The following is a 23,845-nucleotide window of genomic DNA, read 5'->3' as shown; positions in this document are numbered from 1 at the left end:
AACTTGAGCTATCATTATTTCAAACACACATTCCATTTTTGAGCAGATTATGTTTTAATTTGTGTTGCTGTGTTGTAGTTGCATAATGCTGAGGGCTTTCATTATAAACATACTTCGTCAAATCCATTACAATATAACATCAAATATAGCAAGGATAAAATCTGTACAACAATGAGAAAATAGTTTGCGAAATATTCAAAGGATATTCTCAACAAAATGGCTTCAGAATATGAACACTTTCACTTCATGGACATGAATTTATTACACCACAGCAATATGACATGACCTTAAAAGTGGTCTTTAAGTATATATTATTTTCACAAATAAAGATTATGTCTATGGAGAAATGAGATCATATTTCAACAAATAAACAATAGGAACATACCAAAATAGTACATTTAAGTAAAGAAGTGCATCTTGAATTGGGGCAAATTTGAAGAAGATTAGTTAAAACTTTTAGAGTTAAAAGTTTAAAAGTTGCTCACTATAACATCAAAACTGCATACAGTAGGGGAAGGCGGGGTAAGTTGAGCATAGGGGCAAGTTGAGCCACCAGCCCCAGGCCAATAATGAATGAGTCAGACATTGTGGTGGTGTCATGTATTGATGACCCATAGCATAACCCCTAACCCCACCACATTGTTTCCAACTTTGAAACAAAAAGTAGTTTGTTAGAGGGAAAAATATTAATTTCAGCCAAAAAAGTAAAAAAGAGTGTGAAATAGATAAGTGCTTTATAAACACACACGTCTTTAAATATAATAAAGACATGATAACAACATTATTAGTCCAGGTATGGATCTTAATTCTTGTCATAGTCTTTTATATGATGGATGCATAATAAATGTGTGGATACAAAATTATCGCACTAAGTTCGGACTGGGGTAAGTTGAGCCAAACAGCATGGGGCAAGTTGAGCCATGGTAATTCCTATGGTAATGTATCTTAAAAAACAAACAAACCTTAAAAATCGATTGAAATGCAGGCTGAAAGGAGCAAATTTACATGACTGCTCTTTTCCTTTTACAGGATGTTAGTATTTATAGAGAATTAGCAAGTGAAAAGACTTTAAACAAAAAATTGACATGCTGGTTCTCCTCCATACATTTTGTACATAGTTTTTGTGGCTCAACTTACCCCAGAAGGTGGCTCAAACTTACCCCATATATGGGGCAAGTTGGGCCATTTGACATCGTTTTTTTCAAAGGTCACGATGACTTTCAGTGTGGGGATAGAAAGTTATATATAGGTGGAAAATATTTCAGAAGAATTAAATTTCAAGGCAAGGTACTTATTTCGACAAGATTATTAATCATATCAATTCTAACATGCAAAAAGCAAAAACTGTCACAACTTACCCCGCCTTCCCCTACACGGTGACCTCAATGAACCACAAAGAAATAGAAATTGAGAATCAGACCATTTGATTAAGCCATTCCCTCTGTTTTCTATTTAGTTCATCCACACAAAACACACTAAAAAGCAATTTCAACCAAAATTATGGATCATAATATGAGCCAATAATGCTTACCTTACTGAGATACTTGCTTGCCCCGTCATTGTGTAAAAATGACTGACAAATGAGTATCTCCCTTTCTCTACTTGCTTATGACCAACAATTGCACCAAAACTCTACAAGAGGGGAACCCCACCAATTAATTTCACTAAAGTTGATGGTTTCCTCTAACTTCTCGTCCAAGCCGTCAGTAAATCTTTTGAAGTTATCCGAGTGAAACTGTGACTGTTGCAGACAGTTGTTGTATTAGGACAAGTATGTCAGTTGCTGGAGAAAGGCCAAAATGACCTCATAATATATTCTATGATTCAGTTGTTTTTAACTGGAAAAGGGAACAGATTCATTAACATGATTCCCTTCTATGTTTGTCTGATGATAAAGAAATTCTGATAAATTAACCAACAAATATTACTGATTAAGTTGAAAATAATTTGATTATTTAAACCCCTAATAGATCAAGGGAAAATCTACGGAATATGTTACTCTGTGAGAACAAATACATATATTTGGCATCATTCTCCATGAATGTATGATTAATAAGATTTATTGTCGAGGGAACTGGGCTTGGATATGACTTGGGATTTTATTCCTTAAATCTTGAAAATAAATTATCAAATATGGATTATGACTTTTTTATATCTTTCTTAATTTTTTGGTTTCATTTACTGTATCTCATCATAATTGAATTCACTATAGACAAAGTCAGGTGCATAAGTACTAAATGTGAGAATCTTGAAAAGATGAAATGAATAAACTGAACATAATTCCATTGTTCAAACAATTTCTGATAATCTGTTAATCACCCTTCTTAATTATACAGTTCTTTCACAATTTCCTGATGGTTACTAATTGGTTGCGTGTGCCAAACTTTGCTGACTGCTAACGCATCCTTCAATCTGTGAAGGTGCCAGAAATTTTCTTCAACATTAAAAAGCCAAAGGGAGGAGAAACAAAATTAATGTTGACAGTTCTTGACAGTAGGTTTTTGCATATTTTTTTGTCCTTGTTTTGTTAAGATTTTAGAGTGGAGTTAAGATTTAGATTAGAGATTTATATCAGATTGTTCCAGATATGTTATTCAAGGTCTTATTATGTTGTTGCATTTTACTAGTATAAAGCAATATTCCTAAATCCTAATAATCATTTATTCACCTTTTTCAACTTGCTCCTAGAAACATTTGTTTAAAATCATTATGAATATGAATTATAAATTTCATTATCATAATGATGCAATAAAATCAAGTGATAACATAATGTATGAACACACACTTAAAATAGAACGATTGCAGAGTTGCCAATTTAATAACTCTGTCAACACTGCCAAGAACACAGTAGGAGCCACCTGTGCTACGTTCTAATTTTAGTTTGGCTTGACACGTTCCCTGAGATTCCATTCTACAACACCCGAGGGCAGTATTTAGTCAGCCAATCTACGAAGATTGAGTTGTTCAAGTGATGGGAGGCTGGCCTAATTTTGATGAAGTTCATGCATGGTGGACTTTGTAAGGTTTATTTGTTTTCATGCTTCCATTATATGAATTTTAAGTTGCCTTCTTCCTTCCATTTCAAGATTTAGGTCACTGTGATAAATTTCTTCTCTCAACAATTATAGGTCAATTGGAAGTTTATGGGACTACTTTTATTACCACAAAGGTTTGAATAATATTCTGAAGAAAGTGATAACATTTACTAAAATATTAGCAATTGTTAAAAGCAGTAATATAGATAATTAAATCAGAAAAAAATGAAATGCACTCCTCAATACTCTCTTCATTAATTTGAACACACTGACAGTTTCCCATAATCATGCTGCAAAATTCACTAGGCATTTTTTTGGTTTATTTAGCACTTTTGACATACTAAAAGCATTATAAGCGCAGCCTGATTTTTCATTTTATTATACTGTAGTTGCAACAATATATTATTTTTGCAAAACATTAAAAGTATCTTTGTTAGATCTGAGAATTCACAAGTGTAGAATAATCATCTACAGGTATTATGAATGGGATGGGGATATTGCTATGTGGGATGGGTCAATACTAATGCAAATATGAAACCAAAATGGATTTCTGATTCATTCTAAATCTGGTAGGATAGTGCACAACTGGATGTACATTGGAAGCAGTTTAATTGCTTCACTATATGAACATTTGAATATGTGGAACAAAGGAAAATGTAGCTAAATTTTAATCCTGCCCTAGAAATTAGAGCCTATATGGATGGGGGCTTGAATGAGCTAAATGATTATAACATATTATTATAACTCTACAGGGTGGTGTTTCCTATTTAAACATTGAAGGGATAATTGATCATCTTTTTTAACATTGGATATTTACTTAATATATAACTTTTTATAAACAAAAAAAAATTAATCAGGAATAATGGAGGGTGCGGAAGAGTGGAGTAGGGGGGGGGGGGGGTAGAAGAGGAGGGGATTCATATCTAAGGCTCAACTCAATACTACATTTTAGTAAAATCTAATATAAAAGTTATGGAGGCTGTCTTGGGGGCAGCTAAAACCTAAAGTAGTATGGGAATATAATTTATTGACAATTAGCAAATAAAGATGTAATTTTCAATAGATGCATGCATAAAGAAACACCCTTCTTGATTTTATTTTTAAGAATGTGGAAACCAAATATTTATTAAGTAACAATCTGAAAGCCCCCCAAAAATTATAAAAATTCAAACATTGTTCAGTAAAAACAAAAAAGACAAAACAGAAAAGATGACAGGCTTTTTATTTTTTTAAGAGAGAGTGATTAGCTACAGAACAAGACAGCCAAATTTCATGAAAGATAGAAGCAGGAAACACATGATTGAACAAACTGAGTTACATTGCAGAAACAAAATGCGTGCAAAGCATGACAAGTGGCAGGTTGTGCAATCAAAAAGCAAACTGAATTGTGACATCCATCTTACCTTCCTTCATTTGATTCAAGCCTTTGTGAAAAAAATACAAATCAAGAAATAAAATGCTAAGACAGGTGCATTTTGGTTATTGCATTTGATGGTTTATGCATAAAAGTGCATATAGTATGGTACAGTCTATCCCTTATTCATGGAAAAGTGATAAACATAAGAAACAAAATCAATGAAACAATAAAAAAAGAGTATATTTGTAAATTAGGGAATAACTCCATGTTATTCATGACTGCTACACAAAATTTCCTTTGTATAGCATTTTTTTTTCAAATGACGTTCTGAACATATTTAAAAGAGTTTCTCTAAAACTAGAAGTGCTAATCAAGTTTGAGAAGTAAAACTATTCCCTGTAAATCATAAGAACTCACTGAGGTACAGATCAACCTACTTGACATACTTAACATCTTTAAGCTATATATATATCGAACAACTGCCAATTATTAAATTTTAATATTTCATCAGTTGACCTTGCAACCATCTTTAAGAAGTACCCTGGGCTGGAAATATTTACATCTAAAGAAATAGAGTAAAATCGACAGAGCACAATGCTGAAAATTTCATCAAAATCTGATGACAAATAAAACAATTATTGAATTTTTAAGTTTAGAAGTATTTTGTGAAAACAATTATGCAAGTTGTAATGAATATTCATGAGGTGGGCTCATGATGTCACATTCCCACTTTCCTTTTTTTGTTATTTCATGAAATCATAATTGTTTCATACATGATTTGTTTTCATATATGTGTGAATGATATGTCTCCCTTACAATAACAGTCACAGCAATGAATATCTAAAATCTTTAAAATGCCATAACTTTGTTTATATTCCTTGTCTGATTTTGATCAACTTTTCAGTGTTTTGTTTGTCTGATTTTTCTTTATCTGTTCAAATCATATCATTTTCAGCCTGGAGTACCCCTTTAAAATATCAAGTTCTAAATGCAGTTCAAAAACTTCTTTGGCAAGATCTTCAGTAAAAAGCAATGTTACTGATCCAAAAATCTCTGATAAATTGATAAGCCTACATATTTTGCACATGTTAAAAAAATGACATTCAAGATATTTATCCACAGCATGGGGCATAAAAATGTCACAAAAAAAATTGTAGAGCATGTGCAAAGAGTATATTTATTCACAAATTAAAACTGCATACAAATTCTTGTAATCTAAGGTTTGCTACATAAATCCATGCAGTGTTTTTCTCTCTTCTTTCATTCGGGTGTGATGTATCAAACGCAACCAAGTAAAAGCAGTGCTTTTCTCTCTTCCTTTATTCAGAGGGAACGTATCTGGATACTGTTTTGTATACAGTTGGAAATGTCACCTGGTTTTGAGGCTTACACCATGCTGGTATCCCCCCACCCCCCAAGGGAGCGGGATCGATTCATTGAGGGACATAATAATGGCATGCTTGCCCCATATCTCAAGATCAAATATCATGTAGAGAGAAAGGGAAATCCACTGAATTTATCGGACCAGTCGCATTGATAGGCGATGCTAGACTGATGATATGAAGTCACCTGTATACAGTCTTAAAGGTTACATCATGGTTGGTGGGAGATAGATTTTACTATTTAATGGTTGGCCTAAAAACTGTATGTGTCTGAGAATACCATTTGAATTATAGCACATTATTTGAGGTGGAGACACATCAGTATGATATGGTCATTGCATATATTGCTAATCTCCAGTCTATATTAAATCTTAATGAATAGAAAATGAATTATAGTATGTTTTATACAGTCAGGCATATCAACTTGTCATCTAGTGCATAGTTGCTGTGCAATAGTGATTTAATATCTTTGTTAGATAATAATCTTCTATTTCATGCATAGTCATATCAATCAGGTTTCATTAAGACACCATTTATCTTATGTAAAAATGCACTTTTCTTTGAATGACAGGAAAGTATACATCATACCTATCTATAACATTTGATAAAGATGATTGATTGCATGAAACTCCCTTTAAAGCATGATATACATGGCAGCCTTCATGATATAAATGTAAATGCTGAGAATATCAGTGAAACAGGTGCTTATCACAAGAAAACAAAATTGCTGCTCTATACATATTGCATTCAAATGCTAGATAAAGTACTCCAATTCTTCTGTAATACACAACCATCGCAGTTACTTCTTAACCTATAAACAAGCATTCACTTTTCCCATGCTCTTTTTCTTCCGATGTATTTTGTCTTTCACTCTATTTCAGCTTCTCCATGTCAGCCTTTTTGAACATTTAATCTGCCCACTGCCCATCCTGACAGGTCTTATTTCCCTCCACTCCCTCTCTCTGCCTGTCTCTCTCTCCCCATCTTGTTCCTACAATACTTCTGCTCTCTCTATTCACCCCATGTGTCTATTTCTAGAACACCATCTCTCTCTCCACCCTTTTTAAACATTTAAAAAAATATTGTAATTTGAATGATGATTCCAGTGTAAAAGAAGGCTGATGACGAATTTTTAGCACGTGTGAAACCAAACTCGAATCACGAACGCAAATCACAATCATGAATTCAAATTCTACTCTGGAGGTGATTTCCAGTTACGTTTCACTCAAATTACGGTATAAATTTTACGTGTGAAAGGCTTGACCTCCAAAACATCCTTTTGGGGGAGGAGCTTAGTGTCCTTACAAGCACTTCCGTAGATATTACAACTGTCATGCACTCATATTGATACAGTGCTCTGATTAGCTCAAGAATTTGAATTTAAATCACAGTTTTCAAGTGAGCGTATGAAAGGTCCGATGATCCTACAGACAAATTGCAATCGTCATTACAATGATGATTCAAGATTCACGTGTGAAAAGGCCCTTACTCTCTAATTCTTTTAATATTACTTCAGTCTATCACCAACACTGACTCCCTTCCTTTCTACCTTTCGTTTATTAAGACACAAGTATCAATGAAAAAAAACCTCTTCCTTCAAAAGCAAATGGATTTTAAAAAACGACAACTCTCATGATTAAGCTCTTGCTTTTGGAGTTCTATCTTTTTTTTTTGATCTGTGAGAACAAATCTTCACTCCATTTCATCTAATGCCCATCCCTCTATCCACCCATCCATCATTTCTACAAATATATGTCTACCAACTCTACCTGCACAATTATTTCCATTAGAATACAGACCAAATCGGCTTTCTGCCAAACGTTGCTAAATAGGAATGAAAAAAATTGCTGTCACAGAATACTCCCTCTCAGTATCAATCACATTGCTTTAAATGGTCTCATACTGTAAGCTACTGATCATTCAAGTGCTTATGATTCATGAGTTTTCCTAGGAATGGAGCTCCCAGCAAGAGAATCATTGAAATGGTGTAATAAATTACAACACGATTGATACTTGAATAAATGCTGGTCGAAAACCACTACACATCTTTGCTACAAATAAACTTTCAATAACTGAACAAGTTTATTTTTGGCTAATTTATTATCTAATGTGTAAAATATAGATTCTATTTCAATAGTCACCTTCTAAAAAGTTAAGCTTTTTTTTTTCTTGATAGGAAGCAGTGCTATTTGTAAAGTCAAGAGCATTTTCTTTATACCAAATCATCTGTGTATATACAGTCTATGAACATATGCAATGTCATTTTATAAGAATACTTTGTGTTTTATAGTTGCAATCATTAAATATGACATTAAACTCATTTGAAAGTGTTTTTTTTCCAAATACACCACTTGTCGGAAATTAATTATAAAATTTATCAAATTATATTTGCACAGCAGACAAGCAAACACTGGCAATAGTAGACCTCAAAGAGACCTACATTTTTCTATTAAATACTTATTACAGATTAAGTGACAAAATTTCTGTTACAGAAAAATATCCTTGGAATCAGGTTACTAGAGAAAAGGCAGCAATTTACTCGTTATTACCATATCAAATTATTAATTTTCCAGAATGTGGATTTTGAAATGAGGCATGGTATACATATCTTTGGACAATATACTTTTATTGGGATACAATTAGGAATCAACAAATTAATACATTTCTTAACTTATTAATAAATAAATCAATAAATTCTCACAATAGAATTTAGTTCTTATCAAAACAAGGAAATACTTTAGGAAGATGAAGGCATACCCTGGGGAAACAATTGCATTAGATCATTGTTTTTCCAGGTTGATCTTTTGTTAGGAAGCTAACAGCATGATCTTATGACCTCAAAACATCAAATACAATAAACTGCCATATTTCCTTTCTTTAAGGATCAAATATTTAAAGTGAAAAGTTCATATCTATTATTTTTACTGAGGCTCATCATTCACCCCCACATATTATCTATCGATCAATCAATCTATCTAACTATCTATCCATACACCCATCCATCCATATATCTATCCATCTATCCATCCATCCCTCTTTTTTAAAGACAAGGAACAGGGAAAGGTAAGGTATCTATCAATATATCAATTTATATGTATCATGTAACTTGCCTTCCCAAACTCATTTAACCAGAAGCAGCTAATACTGATAGTTAAGTTAATCAGCTATCAATCTATACATGTGAATGAACTTCTCTTTAATCCAAGAGACGAGTAGGGTTTACACTTTTGACAAATGTGGCAAGCCACTGTCCTATTCATCTACATCCACACTATGCTGGTGGATATCCATTATACTTGCCACAATGATGAGATGCGTAATAATATTTTTTTTCCTACACTGTAAATAATTACTGACTGTCATGGCAAACACACCATACATTATATCATTACCAAAACTACCACAAGCATATCATACATTTTCTTTTTAATGACACTTTTGATATTTTTCCAATGTAAAGGTGGTAAAATATTTCAGATTTTTCAAAAGTAAGTAAAAAGGAGGCACAAATGAATAACTGAAAGTTCATGTTGAGCAGGAACATTACTAGAAACCAAAGAGAGTTAAAAAAGAATAAAAAGAGGACATAAAAATAATCAAAATTATAAAAAATACTTTGAAATAACATAGACATCATGACAGCAAGCTAAAAAAAAACAATACCATGTAAACAGCTGTGACATGGAATATTTCCTTACTCTTTTTCTCTTTAAAAAAGAGGTGTAAAAACAGCCCGAGAATATACTGGAAACCAAAAAGACAGCCAAGGGGAGTAGGTCAGGATTGGTAATCTTAGTATACACCCACCTGAGTTGTGTAAGGATATCAAGCAGCTGGAGTCCTATAAACTCATTTCTCATGTGAATCCGAGCATCAAAGTCCGCTGTGGCAATCAGCAGGGCGTTGATGAAACCTAGAAGAGTTGACTTGTAAGGCAAGATCTCGGCCGTTTTGAGTTCGTTAATGATGAGACTGAACCGGTAGCGCTGGTTCTTCTGCATCTGTAACAAAAACACAAGTAAGAGATAAGTGTCACATTGGGCTAGCCATAGTACAACCAATGATTTAACCATGTTTTAACTTTGTACATCTTTGAACATACGTGCCAATGGAATTTGGGGAGTATCAGTTGATCAAGTGCGAGGGCAAAGTAGACTGGAAGGTTTAATATTCTACTCTATACTGAGAAGTTATACATGTATGCGGCTCAACAGGGTGAAATGATACCAAATGAAGTTTACTACAGCAATTCATGATTTTGATACATTGCTTTGCACATATTTGAGCAGTATGCATGGACCTGACCATGGAGGATCATCTATTGTCACTGGGGTGCTGTGATAATGCTCAGCCCCCCCCCTAACAATAGATTAATTGTCCGTGGACAGGGCAATGGCAGTATATAGAAAATCAAATTACCTTGTAATCTTCCAATGCATCCACAGCGAGTTCATATCCATCATGAGTATAGACACAGAGGGCAGATAAGAGCTCAAAAACCTGCTTCTTTACAAGTACATTCTTGGTATCCAGTGCTGAAAGTTTATAGAGGGAAGATATGATTACAAAAATGCAGAGATAAATATATATATTTTAGTATCAATAGAAAATGGTAATGGGATGATGGGGGAACCATGGTGATGTTGATCAATGGTGGTGATGATGATGGTGGTGATGATGATGATGATGATGGTGGTGGTGATGATAATGATGGTGATGATGATGATGATGATGGTGGTGATGATGATGGTGATGATGAGGATGGTGGTGATGATGATGATGGTGGTGATGATGATGATGGTGATGATAATGATGGTGGTGACGATGATGATGGTGGTGATGATGATGATGATGAAGATGGTGATGATAATTATGATGGTGATGATGATGGTAATGACATTGATGGTGCTGACCATGAATATTATCAAACCTGAATATTGATGATAGAAATGATTTCAATTTAATCCATTTTATTAGTCTATGTTACATGAATACACATAGAAATGTTTCACCCAAGTATTGGGATATGCATACAAGAAATTAAACATTATAGAAGATAAATGAGATAAGTCTTAGACAAGCCTTTATGCAAGTCTTTCATGAATAAAGACATTTCAGATTCTATGCTAAACTGGCAATCATGATATCAGTAGTACAATCAGAAATAAGTCAACATCTTCATTAGATAGCACCATGCTTATAAGTCCCCATGCATATTTACACAATGGAGAAATTATGAAATTGAATTGAAATCTACATGTTTTCTATCTCCAACAAAATCTACAAATTTTCAACTATGTGATGCAATTGTTCTTTCCTACATGTTTTGTCAGCACTGTTAAACCAAGAGATTGGTAGTCCAAATACACCAATTATATCAGTATCTTAAGCAGTGATGCATGCATCTTTTCACTGCTATAGCAAATGTATTAGGTAATTTTCACATTTGACTTGTACTACATGTACATCTGAATAAACATGGTATTTCGTGTCATTAAAATGCAATAATCGAATTACATGCTTGGAATGCTCCCTTAACCAACAAAATACCATATCATCTTAGTCTTATATGGTGCAAGTATCCACCCTTATTCAGAGCTGTAGGTTCACAGACGATAAAGTGATAACTATAATGCATATGATAATGGTCTTTATTAGAGCATCAAAAAATTCTTGGCAGTCGAAGGCTGAATTACAAATGTTCATACAAGGTAAAAAGACATTTTCACAGTTCTCCTCATAATTCCAAACTCTTTTCATGAGCTGTCGACATAAACATTCAATGTTCAGGGACAATGATTATTCACTAATCACCTTGGTTTCATGTATTGCTTTTTTTTCTTAAAAATGTTATGCAACATATGTTCACTTATGATGAGGTTACCTCATTGAAAATAGTACAATATTATTAGATAAGACCTTCCTCACTTTTTTCTATAGTAAATTCACTGGGGAGAATTCAATTTATTGAGGTCTCCCTTGTAAAAGCAGCCTTGAACAACGTCTAATGCTACATAATTGGAAAAAAAATTATATGTCAAGGATAACATAATATCTAATATTAGATGAGAATTAGTAGGTCTGAGCACTTTTTTGCCACCATTGTACTCTAATTAGAGCTTTACAAAATTAAAATTAGATGAAAGCTGCAGGGAGAGGAGGGTGATTTCAATGTATTGACCACTGAATGATCTTATTCCCTGAGTTACAAAGAAATATGGTAACAAAGGGCAAGGTTCAATCTCGTAATGTCTTTCGACCAAGTATATTTTTTGATAAGCCTTTTCATACTGTACTGCATTTTGAAATACTCTACATATTCTATGTTATGTTGAAATATATCATCATGAATGGCAATACTGACAATCATTTAGTCATCAGATAATAATTTTGCTTACCAAATCTGATTAGCATTTTTATCATTAGAGAAAATCTTTCAACTACTCAGTACGGTCCGATGTAAAAAAAAAAAGAACCAATAAAAACAAATAAAAATAAAAACAAATCTGTTACACAAAAGACTTTTGTGTAGTATGTAAAAGCACTGTGGAGCAAAGTGTGATGGGATAGCAGGAAAATTATTCCCACAGCATAATAAACAAAATTCTTACTAATTTAGAATCTGTCCAGAATGATGGATGCATCAGTGTCAAATTAGTGATACAAAATAGGCTACGATGATTTCATCACTACTTGATCCATCATCCCATGCTTTTGACAGACAACAAATCGCCCAACTTCATACCTTTCAACACATTCTCATGCCCGTGGTTGCTCCTTATTGTCAAGGTTGATAAGCTTGGTCACTATGCTAATCTCATCTACTGATTACTAAAGTTTAAAGCCCATCTCAAGCTTTAAAATTATCAGTTATACAGGTATGAATAATACCCTTTTCATAAACCTATCCTCCAATTAGCCGCCTAAGAGTAATGCGGATAATTCAATAAAAATTGCGTTCACAAACTCCGAAAATAAGCCGCATTATTTTTACGAGCGCCCATCCTGAAAAAGGCGGATAATCGTCATGACAACTGGACACGCCCCCTCTGATGCGGTTGTGTTGGAAAAGGGTGACCTTGTGACCGCACCATAGCAATTATCCGCATTATTTGGAAATGCGTTCATAAACTCAATATCTTGTCCCGATGCTGCTATTATGCGGATAATAGCAGCATCAGAGTAATGCGGATAACTCTTGTCCTCCTCCAATTTTACGACCAAATTATTCTGCTATTAGCCGCATAATTGGGTTTATGAAAGGGGTATAAGACTTGAATATCAGCTAACATTCCACTATTAAAAATTGTAGTAGTTATTGAATTTCAGCCATTAGAGTTCAAATTTGTAATTTCATCAGCCATTTGTTTTTTCCTTTATTGGGGGGGGGAGCAAACACAGTTTCCAGAAATGTGAATTGCTTTTCCATTTATTTGAATGTAGGATAAAAAAGCACTGTCTATTAAATGCCTTGCTCACAGGTATAGACACTGTTCTCACTACCTTCCTAAAACTAGTTTACTGGAAACTAGTTCAACGTGTAATGAGAACGGTCGAAGCGATCTTCCAAACCAGTTCAGAAACCACCTTGTGTTGTACTTTTTAAGATCGCTTTGCCTTGTTAAACTGGTTTTAGTGTAACAGACACAACCGTTCTACGGAAAGCGATCTTCGCACATTTTGAGTGCGCTACTCCACACACTGTGTGTAGAATGCCTATGCTGTGGTTTCGAATTTCTCGCGAAATGTGTCACCCCATCGAGATTTATCGCGAAGAGGGCTGATCGGGCTAAAATCTTGAGATTGAGCAAACTCGGGCTGGTGCAGCACCGTCGAGAGATAAGAACTCATGAATGGCTACCACAAGTCAGGGATTACTGAATTACGTTTGAGATTTAAGCAAGCATTACTTTAGCCATGTTTAGGCAGAACATTTGGCACGTGTGAAAAAGGACAAAATTACTAGTATTACAGAATAAGCGATAGTACGGGTTAAGGAAATCCTGTGTAAAAAGCATATAAGACCAGTCGGCCACAAACGCCATTAGAGATATAGGCTTCAAAATATTCAGTACCAGCAGATATGGTAGTGATTACCAAACACTTCTGGTGTCAGCTGTGATTGATTCTAAGATTATTTATTGAGTGAGAAATCATTTTCATTTCAAATGACAACCGAATGACATTGAGTGAGGACAAATCTACCATCACAAATGTTTAATTTGCTTCAAAAGAGTGTATTCATAATCACATAAGATACTCTTCACGTGATAAAAGTTGCCAACTTGATTAACAGTACAGACTTGAGGTTTTAAACACATGTTAGCTACTCAAAATCAAAAGGTCTTTTAAATTTTTACAAAAAACAACAATTTCACTTGGGTTTGAAATAATACCAGTCTTACAACCCAAAAAGGGATGTTCCGTTCTGGTTTGTAGATTTTCAGGTGACTGCATTTATACGGTTCATTAGCACCTTGAGCACTCTACAGTGAGGATTAGGAACTGCATAAGTCAAATAAATGTGACAGTCATGTTTTTCAAAACACTGTGACATATATTATAGAAAACTTTGGTTTTGAAACATATTTTGTAAATGATACATGCCATGGATATGACAACCATATTTTGTATGTTCAGCATCACATTATTTCTCTGTAAAGAAAATAAGACATGCACTGATGGAGTATGGTAGAAAACATTCTATTGTCTCAATGTGCAAGTGCAAGAATAATAGATAAAATAATATGGAAAACAAGATATTTTATCAGAAATGCAGACTGCAATTAAGACAATGGACACATATTTTCTATGAGAATATTGCAGTCTCTTGTTCCTAATTAATTTGCTTGGTAGATTACACAAATATATCACATTTTCAAGTCTAAAGACACTAAAAGGGAACACTGTGTAAAAAAAGATCTAATTAAAGTTAAATGTGAATACCGGTAAAATGATTTTGATAAAATTTATTCAAAAACCCTGAAACCAACAACAGAATCAAATGAAATGTGTTGGATAGGTTACAAACAGTGATGTTGTGAATATTTTTCCACCCAAAGGGAAAATTTAACATGGCAACATTCAAAAGTAAAATTGATCATTTAAAAAAAATACAAAAATGTTACTCAATCATTATATATCTATGTGAATTCTACAAACAGAAACCTAGAAAATCTGTATTTAGTAAAGTAATAGTAATAATGTCATATTCTATGGTATCTATATTATGCACATATTCCCACCTTGTTTCTCCGAACTTATTTCATCTATTTCCATTCACCTGTTTTATATAAAAATTAAAAGACAAGTCAATAATCATTCTGGTATTCAGAGGATAAAATACAACCTACATCTACACTACTGCCTCGAAAGGAAAACCACATTATTATTTCACACAATATCACCAGCCAAGCAATACTTCCAAGTGGGTGTTAATATTTGCTTTTGGAAGCTATGATCAAGTGATTTCACCAATACCTTACTCATTCACATCAACAAAAATCTTATTTCATTGCCAATGTTCAAGGTCATGCATTATTCAAAGTACAACACTGTACAGAAGGCTGAAACATGTTAGTTTAAACTTGGAGATAATGAAAACTTCATTCAATGAAAGCCAAAACCTTATTTCAGTTTCAGTTGCATCATGACCTTGAGGTATCATTGCTATATTGGTTTGATATGTCAATTAAGAAAACCCCCATTTTAATGCAATAAAAGTTATTATCCATAATTAAATGATCCTAATGTTAATTTAAATATCCATTATAAAAGAAATCTCATTTTCATACAACAGAAGTCAAGAACCCGTTATGAATCATGGCCATGAGATATTTTGTGTAAATAAAGAAATAAAATTTCCAATCCAAATAAACATTCAAATATAATACGCAATGATCCAGATATATTTGGTTTTAATAAGAAATCATCAAGCATGCCAATAACTTAGATACATCTAGCTTTGCAGAAAAGGCTTCTTTTATTATTTTTTTTTCAAACTACAGTAAGCAGAAAATTCATGTTTTTAATTTGATATGTCTCATTTACTTCAGGAAGGGATTGGGAGGGTGGCAAAATAAGGAAAATGGGACTCTGAATTTTAAAAGTAAAAGGGGGTCTATAGTTCAAATAAATCCAACAACCGAACATATTTCACCTTGTGGAATGAATTCAAATCATTTGAGAATAAAGAATAAATTTGTTAATATTATAAACCCTAATGAGACGGGGGAGGGGGGGGGCTGATTCAGCCCCCTTTGACATATTTTGCATCAATCTTTTTTTACTGCGTTTGTCGCTAACTTTTTGCTTTCAAGGCTCGTGCAGCTTTTAAGACCAAAATTGCGACCCCCGGTATGCGGTTCCAAAATAACGCAACATTTCGTAAGTGCATCCAGACCCAAAATTGCTCTTAAGCATGAATTCATGTACAAATCCAATGCAAATAGTGTTTTTAGCCAAAATTCATGTTTCATTATTTTCCCATTTTACTGATATCAATCAATTAATTTCATCTTTTTATGGTCAAAATAAAGTCCCTGAAAATGTCCATTTTGAAGACAATAAAAAAGAAAAAGTCGAAAAACAAAGAAATACATTGAATGTGATGTTGATTTTTTTCAAACATAATTGATCAGATTTCTATAAAGAGCCTCTGAACCCAAAATTAGCATTATTAGGGCATTATTTATTTAATTAGAGCAAATATTTTATTTAATGCATAAATTAGCAAAATTAATTAGCAATGAGATTTTTCTTGGAGTTTGATCTTACTGTTTTATAGATTATGCCATGGGTAATGTGCTTGCCAAGTTTTGTTTCAATCGTGAGACCAATGGCTGAGATCATAAGGGGGCTGAATCAGCCCCCCCATCTTCTTCGGAGTTGAAATAGACCATTATATTTGTGGTAAAGAGCTTCACCATGCAGTTTCACTATTAAGGCCCTGTCTTACAAAGACTTACGATTGAACCATCAATCGTAACTCTATTGAAATCCATCATAATTTTTTTCTACAGGAAATTTGCAAAATGTCCTTTGTAAACAAAGGAGAACACACCAAATTGTCAAGTAATTGAGGAATTTATAGATATACATTTCATATGTTACTGAATTTTTGAGCAAACATGCATTTCATATGTTGACTTTGCTGGCTCTCCATAGTCGAGATTGATCGGATCAATCACAACACTTTGTACACGGGGCCCTGGTCTGTACCAAGTAATATAGAATGCACAAACACTTTCCTGGTCAATGAATGACCATAATAAACTAATGACATCACAATAATTTGCAAAGGAATGATACAAACAATCCTCTATTGACTAACCTTCACGCTAAACTCAATCAGTAAATAGATCATTTATGAATGCAAATCGTACAGGAAGTAAAGGAACAAATCAATGTTACAAACATTCCTGTGGGTTTTGTTATCATAATTGACTACTAGTGTCCAGGGTTGTTGGGGGCTCACAATCAAGAACAAATATTATAATTAAAGGGACTAAATGACCCATTACATAATGTTATTAAACATCTTTGCAAGGTTTTGATAAGCAGTACTCACACATTATATTACAGAGAGGAATTCGCAAAGTGTGTACTGAGATTCCAACTAGAACTAGCAGAATCTATAGACACACGTATTAGCAAGAATGTGCCAATTTGAACAAAAAAGGGGCCCTTTCAATGGTTTAAAATTAAATTGCAAATATTATTCATTTGCTAAATAACTGGTAATATTGCTGTACACAAGAGTGGTAGAAAATCTAATCACACCTCAATAGATGTATCGTCTTCACTGTGAACTAAGTTGGTGAATTGTATAATTTGCTACAGTATACAGGTTGTGTGCTCTGATAAAAACAAAAACTGCCAAATACTGATTTTGCATTTTTCACCCGAATATTTGCTTTCCACTATTCATTCTGCTTCTGCTTCTACTGATAAAAAAATCTTGTATTTTTCACTACAAAATTGATACAAAATCATAATATGCCTATAAATCAACTACAATACTACATTTTTTTTTTTATTTATGTCCAACTCCATGTACTTGGCTATATTATGATTATGTTCATGCCATGTAAATTCATTTTGTACATCATATCCAATTAATGCTGAAAATCCTGCAAAATAATGTGATAACAAGATCAACACACTTGACATGGTTCCTGTTGACATTTGAATAATCATGACATGTTGTATCACAGAAGTCAACACAATCTCTGATAGGTGAAAATAATCCTCTTTACATGAGTCCCACAATTCTGGTAATGGCTTAAATTTCTTTTGATCTGCATTGAATTGAAATACCAGAATTATTGATGCGAAATAGCAGGAGGGTATTGTGATGTCTCCTTCCATTCAATCTGAGAGCTATTAGGAAGGTCACATCACATGGGATGGGCAGGGATTTACACTGTCTGGAAGGTCTTTACAGAACATTTACTTCATAATCGCTTCTTCTTTGCTGTAAGGCCACCGCCTGGTGTATTTTCAAACTGTTGTGCAGGTTTCTGTTCAGTATCTCAATGAATAAAAGACTAAAGCTTCTATCATATATTCAATATCAGAAATGCCCTAACACTTTTAAAAATCATCATAATCATACTTGCATTGTACTACTTGGAATAATTATGTCTGTGTTTTATAAATGTATGATTGTCATACAACAGTGAACCGATTTGTTCCTATGAGCTTCAGTATTCCGATAGAATGTTTCAAGCATTATAGTTGGGGTGGATTATTCATTTTATTTTGCAAAATGCTCATGTAGCAACTCAAAGAATGGAGGACATTGTTTGTTTGATAAACCAAAGAAGTAGAAAGAAAAAGTAGAAGTAGAAAAAAAATGTTCAATAGACAGATGGTGAAAACATGCATTGTGTTTTCATAGTTACAGCTGCATAGTTTCACGAACCCAATCCTTTCTTCGGCTTCTGTAGACAGATATGAGCTGAACAGTGAATATTAAATTTGCAGAGTTACAGTTGAGACATCTCAATGACAACAAACAAACTGTTTGCATGGTTTTGAATAACCCAGCAAAATAGGAATAAAAAAAATGAATAACAGGATTATCCATCATGATCATTATTTCAACAATGATGATAAGATAGAACTTTTATAATTTCATTATTAAAACTAAATGTTATAGTTGACAGTATGTGACATTTATCATCCTGAATTCTGATTCTGATATAACCAACATACAAAAATGAAGGGAATGCAGTGCCTCATTTTTTCCTTTGGGGAAACCCCAACTAAACTTGGATAATACAGAAAATGTACCATTGAATTTCCACACAGCTCCAATCTATAAATTACTATAATTAACAAATTGACAATTCAAAGCAAATATACCATTAGTAGATTTTATGGCCCATCTTACACTCAAAACTCAGGGATCTATATCAGAGCTGCCAACCTGAAAAAGAACATTTCAGTATTTTTAAAGCTGAAAATCAGTATTTTAATGATGACATCAGTATTTTCAATGAAATACCATAAGACAACACATAAAATGAAAACTTTAGAAATCAGTATTTTGCATGAAACCATCACTTTTCTTCTTGTTTTTCAGTACTAAAAACTGAAAATCAGTACTAGTTGGCAGCTCTGCCATATATATATCAGAGAAGGTATAAATGTTACTGCTGTCTGCCTCCTACCATATTTTTAAACATTCCCTTTCCAAATCTGTATCATTCGGGAATTATGTATCCCAGAGTAGAACTACATGTATACCCTAGGCTATTTTCACTTCATACTTCTAAAAAAAAAACGCAATCACTTACACAACAAACTTTCTAAATTAAATTACACTGTCATAGATGATATACACTACACAATTTACTGAGTAAATCTTACTTTATAATGTAAATTTTTACCCATCTAACTACCTTATCTTTTTTACAATGGTTTTAACCAGGTGGTCCAATCATGAAGGGAGTTGCAATGAAGTATAAAAGTAGCTTACTTATCAGGTATGCATTGATATTTTCCTAATTTTACAGGTCACATAGTGAAACACAGGTTGCCAATTATAATTACAGTATCATGTAAAGGTAAATGAAAACATGGCTTGACCCACTGACTCATAAATTTAAAGCCCAAATATACTTTTTAATCTGTACATCATTATGGATGGATAATATGATCTGCTGAGCAATGAGGCTAATTATCACAATTCAATATTTCACTATCTTCAGAGCTTCCTGCTTTGACCTTCACTTTGTAGGAGGATTTATTGAGAAGTCAAACAGGGAATTTTTTTCATTACATTTCAATGGAGATAAGAAATGTATCAATCAGGGAGACATTATATGCAAGTTCAAGATTTTGCTTCAAGATAGGAAACTTATCTCAGTACACACAAAAATAACACTGCATTAAATTTGTAATTTATTCATGGAATATTTTTTTCAAACTTATAAGGGGGCTTCTGAACAGACATAATAATCACAGAACTTTGACAAATCTATTCAATCTTCATTTTGATAACTTTTGTTTAAACTTGTACATCGTTTCCGTATTTGATCACAAATTTCAAGAGATGACAGTCTGGATATCTAACAAATATAAGTTTTCATTCTTCTGATTATTATACCATTTGTTGTCATTCATCTTGATTACCTTAATAATTTCATTGACCAATTTTTTAAATATTCATTAACCCATGTTTATTTTTATTCAAATGCATGCCAATGTATGCTATCCCAGAGAAAAAATTCTTATTCAGGTCTACATGTACATATGTATTCAGCTCTAGGTCTATTTAAAAATGCAATTGTACTGTGTAAATCAGTCATGTTATTAAGGAAATATATCACAATTCGAGAATAGAAGCAGCATCATCAAACTAAATTCACTAAAGGTTAATACGATAAAAGCTGAAAGCAACAGAGTGCTTGGCGAACAGAAAATTTATTTTCATTCACCGATTTATCAGCGATATCATCATGATGAGTGTGACCTTTCAGTAGCTTTATTCCTTGTCAAAACAAGAAAAACAAAAACAATGCAAAACATTTTTACAATCCTTGAAACGAAGGAACAAAATTTCAAGACATTGTAATTATGAATTGAACTCAAAAGCAGATAAAATATTTAAAAGAGAAGGGGAAAGGGCAAAACAAAAGTCAAGGGGCAAAAAGGAATACCAGTTGCTGTTTTTTAGGGGTCATATCTACAAATAAAAACTCATTATCCTTAAAAGCTATCAAAACAAACATTATTTCTGCATATTATTAATTTTTATTCATTTGATGAAAGAACTGGGTCATGTTGTCCTCAGCAAAAACATTATGCAGGATTAGGCCTACAAAAATACTGCTAAAATAGCAAGAATGGTCAAAAGATTGACTGACGCCACAATAATGAACAATTTGCAATGAAATAAACTCAAATAAAGTCATTGTCAGCAGGGAGACTACTAGCAGCTGCTTAATTAATATGCTTCATTTTTAAACATTAAACTACGTCTTGCAATATAAAAGGTATCACTTCATGCAAGAAATGTAGCTGTACAGATTATATACTTCAATGTAGATGGCATTAGACTATTAATTTTAATAGCAGATACATACAAAAATGCATGAAATAAATATGGCACAAATCATGCCAAAATATTTCATTGTCAAGTTGCATAAATATGACAAAATTGCTTTGCTTGACAAAAAACAGCCATCTGAGAGACAGGGTCTTTAAAGTATATAGGTTATGTAGAGAAAAATATCATTAGCTTACAATTGGGAGTAGTATTACATGTAGACTATTTACTAACGCTTTTAGTTAGAAAATATGATGTTGTCTGAACTTCAAGGTTAGAAATGTATTCTTATTTAAATATCAAACTGCTTTGGATAATAACATTATCAAATTTAATTAACTGTTGTACATACATGTACATACTATTATAGAGTATTAAAACATGACTTTACGATCTCAGTTCCCCTAATTTTAATTTTGGGGTTTGGGCATAGACCTAGGATTGTTCGTAAAATTACAAGAAAAAAAATACAACAGCCATGAACAAAAATTTGATCACAGAATGTTCGAAATATAGGCTAATGTAAATCATTTAAATATCACTCATAATGGATTAATTTTTAGAATTCTCGTACATTATTCAATGAGCCACTGTCTTTGGCGTTGAAATTAAGGTGGATTAATAATTTGTGTAACAAACACATCTCCATCAAAGCCCCATCCCCACGCTCCCCCCCCCCCCCCACACTAAAAAAAAGGATACAAAATAACCCCTCGAGCAGAGAATAGGAACAAAATTAGATAATATCCAAGTCCTTTGGAAGCGCATAGAGATATTATTCATAATGTGATATGCACTATACAAGAACTGTACATTATTATCATTATTGTTATTCTTATTAGATATCACTTCACATCAAACCTTAAAAAAAATTGTTCATTAATAGTGTTAGTGAAGAGTATTAGAGCTAAAGGCTACTATGTTCATACAATCAGTTCCTTTGTAATCTTGACAATTGTCTCACATTTCAAACACATGAAAAAAAAATGGAGAAAGATTTTGTAATGTTTCTCTCAAATCTCCAGTCATCATTCATGTTTGAGATTAAGGCAAATAGGTGATAGAGGTTTTGTTAAAGGCAATCTGTGCATGCAAAATATTGTCTACAAAGTATGTTGTTGAAAGATTGCAGTATAAAGAATAGCAAAGAAAACCAAGATCATCACAGAGAAAATACAATTCTTGCATTCTGAAAATACTTTGATACGCTGAAACACAGTTGTACTGTACTAGTATCTATGGCCTTTTTCAGCAGTTTTACTTTAACTTGCAAGAATATATGCAAAGATTTGCAAGTGAAATTATTTTGACATTCTCTTTAAAAGCCGACCAAAAATGACAAATACAAACTTACCTTCTGTGGGCAATTTGTGAGGGCAATATTCAAAGAAATGAAACAACACTATTTTTACATCTGGTAAGATAGCTAAATATTGTGAAATAGTTTCTAGCATTCTGCAGTATTGGAGAAAACCTCAGTATTACAACATCACACTGTCAAAATGTTACACAATGTAAAGGGTATTATGCATGTTTGCTGGGTAAATAATGTTAAATCCTGTGTAAGTGTTACATGGCATCGTGATAATTTACCACTGAAACAATTTTTTAATCTGATATTTTACCAAACAAAAATTCATGTTCCTATTTTGCTCAATGGTGGTCAAAATCTTACTCAACATTTTAATAGAATTCCAGTGGAAAAACCACTATCATGTTAAAGACCTTAGTTCTGCCAGGTTCGGCATTGGTCTTAAGAACTGACAGAATAGTCGATGACATGTAGGCATTTAGAGTGCATCATTATGTCAAAGTCTATTCAAGATAATACACATCTGAGGATGGTATTCATAAACATATCAATGTATCACTTAAGCGTGATGAGCTACCCTTCTCATGTATCTGGGAATCGACTCTGATATTCCCAACGCACCAACTACTTGGGTTTCAATCTGGGAAGTAAAAGTGGTATTGGTATACACAAAGCACAGGTGAGCACTCAATGCCCCTGTTCATATTCATAAGATAATTTGCAATGACAAACTTTGTGATAACTTTAAAGACATTAACTAACTTTTTAGCAGTTACAGTCAACTCACCTTCCAAAACATTATTCTTACTTAGAAATCTATTTGTCATTCATAACATAATGCAAACATGTTTTAACTTGGTACTTGGTTTAAATTTTGGTTTAAAACTTAGTTTCTGATTCTTGATTTGATATATTGTAAATTACATGTTTGAAGGACGTCCAGACATCCGGGGGTTGAAATAAATCTTTGCAATATGCAAATAAGAACACAAAAATCACATTTTATATGATTTCTCATTAACATGACAATTTCTTGAAAAAGAAATTAAATTACATTTTAAGTGTGATGATGACAATGAACATGATTTGTATTTGACAGAAGAAAAAAAGGTGAACTATTTATCTGAGATAAGGCTATGGAAGCAGAAATGGAATGGTCTCATGTCCTATCTCATTTCTTATAACATCATGAGTCTTTTCTCA

General features: G+C 33.0%; 1 protein-coding gene across 3 annotated transcripts in view; it reads right to left on the bottom strand.

Annotated features, from left to right (window-relative positions):
- LOC121407455 (inverted formin-2-like) overlaps positions 1-23,845 on the bottom strand; it is a 54,008-nt gene that overhangs the window by 11,890 nt on the left and 18,273 nt on the right. For 2 of the 3 annotated variants that reach the window (XM_041598543.1, XM_041598535.1), the window contains exons 3-5: positions 10,194-10,309; positions 9,582-9,775; positions 4,439-4,459 (exon numbers count right to left, since the gene is read on the bottom strand). In XM_041598543.1, the coding sequence (XP_041454477.1) occupies positions 4,439-4,459; positions 9,582-9,775; positions 10,194-10,309 (331 nt within the window). The remainder of the gene's footprint in view (positions 1-4,438; positions 4,460-9,581; positions 9,776-10,193; positions 10,310-23,845) is intronic. The other variant, XM_041598551.1, reaches the window with a different exon arrangement.

This window comes from Lytechinus variegatus, chromosome 1, assembly GCF_018143015.1.
Source record: "Lytechinus variegatus isolate NC3 chromosome 1, Lvar_3.0, whole genome shotgun sequence".
Lineage (NCBI taxonomy): Eukaryota > Metazoa > Echinodermata > Echinoidea > Temnopleuroida > Toxopneustidae > Lytechinus > Lytechinus variegatus.
The sequence above is the reverse complement of the archived record's forward strand: the minus strand, read 5'-3'. Positions and strand labels throughout refer to the sequence as shown.